This window comes from Microtus ochrogaster, chromosome 6, assembly GCF_000317375.1.
Source record: "Microtus ochrogaster isolate Prairie Vole_2 chromosome 6, MicOch1.0, whole genome shotgun sequence".
Lineage (NCBI taxonomy): Eukaryota > Metazoa > Chordata > Mammalia > Rodentia > Cricetidae > Microtus > Microtus ochrogaster.
The window spans coordinates 34,448,567-34,453,074 of record NC_022013.1 but is presented as its reverse complement, the minus strand read 5'-3'; the positions used below and the strand labels follow the sequence as shown (position 1 = coordinate 34,453,074).

General features: G+C 43.4%; 1 protein-coding gene across 1 annotated transcript in view; it reads left to right on the top strand.

The window, feature by feature from the left end:
- The window catches only part of Rgs2 (regulator of G protein signaling 2), a 3,720-nt gene extending 859 nt beyond the window's left edge, over positions 1–2,861 (top strand). Inside the window, exons 2-5 of the mRNA XM_005348468.2 lie at positions 513–614; positions 720–781; positions 1,305–1,471; positions 1,732–2,861. Of these exons, the coding sequence (XP_005348525.1) occupies positions 513–614; positions 720–781; positions 1,305–1,471; positions 1,732–1,926 (526 nt within the window). The 3' untranslated portion in view covers positions 1,927–2,861. The remainder of the gene's footprint in view (positions 1–512; positions 615–719; positions 782–1,304; positions 1,472–1,731) is intronic.
- The last annotated feature ends 1,647 nt before the right edge of the window (positions 2,862–4,508 follow it).

Sequence of the window (4,508 nt, the reverse complement as noted above, 5' to 3'; positions counted from 1 at the left end):
GAGAGAGAGAGAGAGAGAGAGAGAGAGAGAGAGAGAGAGAGAGAGAGAGAGAGAGAGAGAGCGAGCCCTCCCTCCCTCTATGCACTGCCTGTGTCCTGGTGCAGACACTCCTGTCTCCAGCTCAAAGGGTAGGCACACCAGCTGGCTCAAGACATTTCCACTGCTGTTCTCAATCGTTAAACTGCCACCCAGTTGTAGTTAACCATGCAGAAAAAGTGCTGCCTTTTTTTTGTAGGTCAGAAATAACTTGTGAAGATGTTAAATAGCCTAGCTATGTTCTGTAGCCCTATCCTGTTTGTAAAACTCATTATAGTCAGGCGAATGGATGAAATTATGTTCAATACATGAGGTGTTGGGTTTAACGCTCCAAGGACGAGATGGCTTGTTCTTGCCTGTCTGCTTTGTAGCTACTGGGTGACTGACCTTAAGCTGCTGCAACTGGTCATCATTTTACTATTCAAGAATTGCCGCTTGAAGTAATTCTGGTTTTTCTCTCCTTTTTCCTTTTCTAGCTTAAAGGATTGGAAGACCCGTTTGAGCTACTTCTTGCAAAATTCCTCCACTCCTGGGAAACCCAAAACTGGCAAGAAAAGCAAACAGCAAACGTTTATCAAGTAAGTTGCAAGTCCTGTGGTTGTAGAGATGAATCATCTAGCCACCCAACAGGAAAGGGGAACTGTCATGGGCGCTATAGCTCACAGTCGGAACTTCTCTTTCAGGCCTTCTCCAGAGGAAGCGCTGCTCTGGGCAGAAGCATTCGATGAACTGTTGGCCAGCAAATGTAAGTTGACCTTTTGAATTTGACCTCTTACCAGTATCCCAAGAGCCTAGGAATGTGTCCACGACACAGAGCAGCCTGCAGGAAGTACGTCAGGCACTACCACCACTCACTGCATAAAGCCTGTTTTTATTTCTCCAGTTTAATCATGGAAAAAACATGAGGTATTCACTTTAGCTGGGGAAGAAAAATTAGCTTAAGCATTAAAATGACAGTTACTCATAGGTAGGTTGAGTAAGCTTTTCCAATTGCATGGAATATTTTCAAAAGCCCTGGTTCCCAGAGAACTTATGGATAGCTGTCCTATAAATATTTATTTTACATTGACAGTGAAGTTCAGAACATTTTTGTTGCAGAATAGAAACTTTAGTATTCTGCCTGCTGGCATCTCAGAGCTCTACAGAGCTTAAATTGTGAGCATGGCAGGTTTGAGTGAAAGCTAGAGAACTGGTCATCCCAGCACTAGCAGAACAACGTGCTGTTCGGTCACTCAATTTACATGCGACGTGTTTTCCTGTGCTTTCAGATGGGCTGGCAGCATTCAGGGCGTTTTTAAAATCTGAGTTCTGTGAAGAAAATATTGAATTCTGGCTGGCTTGTGAAGACTTCAAAAAAACCAAGTCACCCCAAAAGCTGTCCTCAAAAGCAAGGAAAATATATACCGACTTCATAGAAAAGGAAGCTCCCAAAGAGGTAAGAAACCAAGTTATTCATGCCAGCATAGATTAGACATCTTCAACACTAAAGTGAAACCCAAGAATTGAATACCCCAGTTAAAGTGCAAGCAGGATAGAGCCATAGGTGGCTCTCCACCCAGCTGTCCTAACATTAAAGTTTCCCCAAAATTGACAGTTCTAACTGATCACATATTACATCTTTTGTGTCTTACTACTAAACATCGATTTGTAATGTTGAATACCAAATAAATCAAGTTTTGTTTTCTTCTTTTCCAGATAAACATAGACTTTCAAACAAAAACTCTGATTGCCCAGAATATCCAAGAGGCGACCAGTGGCTGCTTTACAACAGCCCAGAAGAGGGTATACAGTTTGATGGAGAACAATTCTTATCCTCGCTTCCTGGAGTCAGAATTCTACCAAGACTTGTGTAAAAAGCCACAGATCGCCACGGAGCCCCATGCTACATGAGACAAGGAGCCTCCAGCAGAGGACATTTCATTCTGTCTCCCAAGAGGAAAGGCCATGACCTGCCAAAAGACTGACCTTGAATTCAGCCTGGGTGTTAGGAAACATCACCCAGAACTATTGATTCAAAGTTGGGTAGTGAATCAGGAAGCCAGCAACCTAGGAAGGGCTCTGTGAGAACAGCTTCCCTTGCTGTGTGAAGACCAGAGGGGGGAACAGTGTTCTGAATGTGCTGTTCCTCACTGGGAAAGCAAGGGTCTGAGGTGAAAGAGACAATGGAAGATTGTTGGTCCGAACATTTAAAATCAATAGGTCTGGGATTATGTGGCCTTAGCTAGCTGGCTGTCCATCTTTTCCCTCAATCAGTCCATTGTTACCACATCGTGGTTTTACTTCTAGTTTTACTATTTCAGTACTAAGTAACGTTAAAATGTTTACTGTGTGCAAAGGTGTTGAAGTCTAAGGACTGTAGATGGTTAGTCCTATTGTGTCATGTATCACTGAAACTGAAAAGTGCGTTTGCGTTGTTAAACCGTGTGTGAGAGACGAATGCATGCCGTTCTGTAGAACACCGGTGTCTGTTATGAGTGCCAAAAACTGTCTTGTGGGCAGCTACACTTTGAAGTGGTTTTTGAATACTTTTAATAAATTTATTTTGATAAATAATGGCATTGAACACTTCGAAGTCCAGATGTGATTGTGTTGTGTTTGATTTCAGTTGTTGGAAACATGTCAGATATAAAAGAAAACAACTTTCTAGTAAAGAGATATGATTATTGTACCAGTCCCTGAGTGCTGACAGCCCTTAGAAGTGAGAAATGGTTGCTTCAAGGAAGATAAACCTATAGACATTATGTAGTCTTAAGAAAACCACATCCATATCCCTATGACCACTCATTGTGAAAGTCAAACTTGTTATTTAATAAAATAAAAAAGAAAGAACATTGACCTGTGTGTTAAGGAGCAGTTCAAAATGAGTAATAAGAGAACATGGTGGAAAGAAACATGGAAGTTATGTACGTGACCAAGCATCCTAAGAGAAAAAAGAAGTTCATGTAAATATATAGACCTTGGGCCTGCCTGTTTTATCTTTGGTTACAGACATGTACAGACACGTACCCAAGGCTGGCATGGGCAGGACACATACCTAATCATTGTTTCTTTATCATTGTGTTGGGCCAGTATGAAAATCTCAAAATTGTTCTGCATCTCCTGCCTTCATTTGGCTAAGAATTCATTAGATAATGCTGAAGAAAGCAAGTCTTTTGCTTAGACTTAAGTGTGGGCATGTGTTCTAGCTGAGGATGGCCTTCTCTTCTGGCTAGTGGAATTCCCTTCCCTTTGTGAGGCAAATTTGCAATCTTTGGGGGTGGGGGAGTTAGTAAATGGGAGAACAGGGGTCACCCTCAGCTTTGCAATTGGAAGATCTGAGCCCAAGTAATGGCATGCCATAGCTTTATGACCCTACGAGTACCCATTTTCCACCGTGGTTCCCCACTGGATACTTCTCCGCTTATCTCCCCAATATCTGTACATAAGGAGTACTTAAGAAATGTGGAACCTTCAGGATAATGGCCCACAGTATTTCAAATGTTGTTTCTTTGTGACTAGTCTAGTTAACATCATTAACCAGATGTCTGGAACAAGCACAGGTCCAGGAGGGGGCGAGTGCTCATTGGTGCAGCACCAGCAGCCAGAATGACTAACGGATGCAGACTGGATACTGATTGCATGAGTGAGAAACGGTGATGCTGTGATGGAAACGTGGCACAGATGCGTCGGGTCTGTGTAGCTCTTCATCCAGAAAGGCTTTAGCTAGCAAGGAAACACACATTGCCACCAAGCCCCATTTAAATCACTTCATGTCCAGCTTCTCGGTTTCCTCTCTGATGCTACCATGACTGCAATTAACCCACCTCCCTCTGCCCACTGTCTCCCACACCTAATATATTCCCTTCTTAACTCTTGGGATCCTTTCAACACACAAACCTGATCTTGTCTCCTGTGGTTTTGAACCTCTGACAGCTCTCCTAAACATTTGGATGAAAGCAGCATCCTTAAGACAGCCTAGGCCTGCAGGGCTGACTCCCTCTTGCCTTCCGACCTTGTACACAGTTCCCTGCACCAGCCACACGGGCCTTCTTCCACTTTCGTGAAGATGCTATGCCCCCCAGCGCCGGGGAACCTTTCCACCTAATAGTTCCTCTCTGCACAGTGTAATTTTAGCTCTTGCTCACCACTCTTCTACCAAAAGTGCAATTGCCACTTCCCCAGGGAAGTGGACTCTAACCTCCTTCACCTAGACCATGTCCCTTTTTAGCTCTCGTCACAGCACCGGGCTCTATAATTTAGGGCTCTTATTAGAGGTATTTCTAACTACTTTTCATAATTATTTGATAATTTTATCTTCTGCAGTTAGACTGTGAAGAGCACAAGTGAAGATCCTGTGCTCCCCCCCCCTACTTTCTGCTGATTCCCAGCAATTGGTTTATACAATGTGAGATGGATGGATGGATGGATGGATGGATGGATGGATGGATGGATGGATGGATGGATGGATCGATGGATGGATCGATGGATGGATC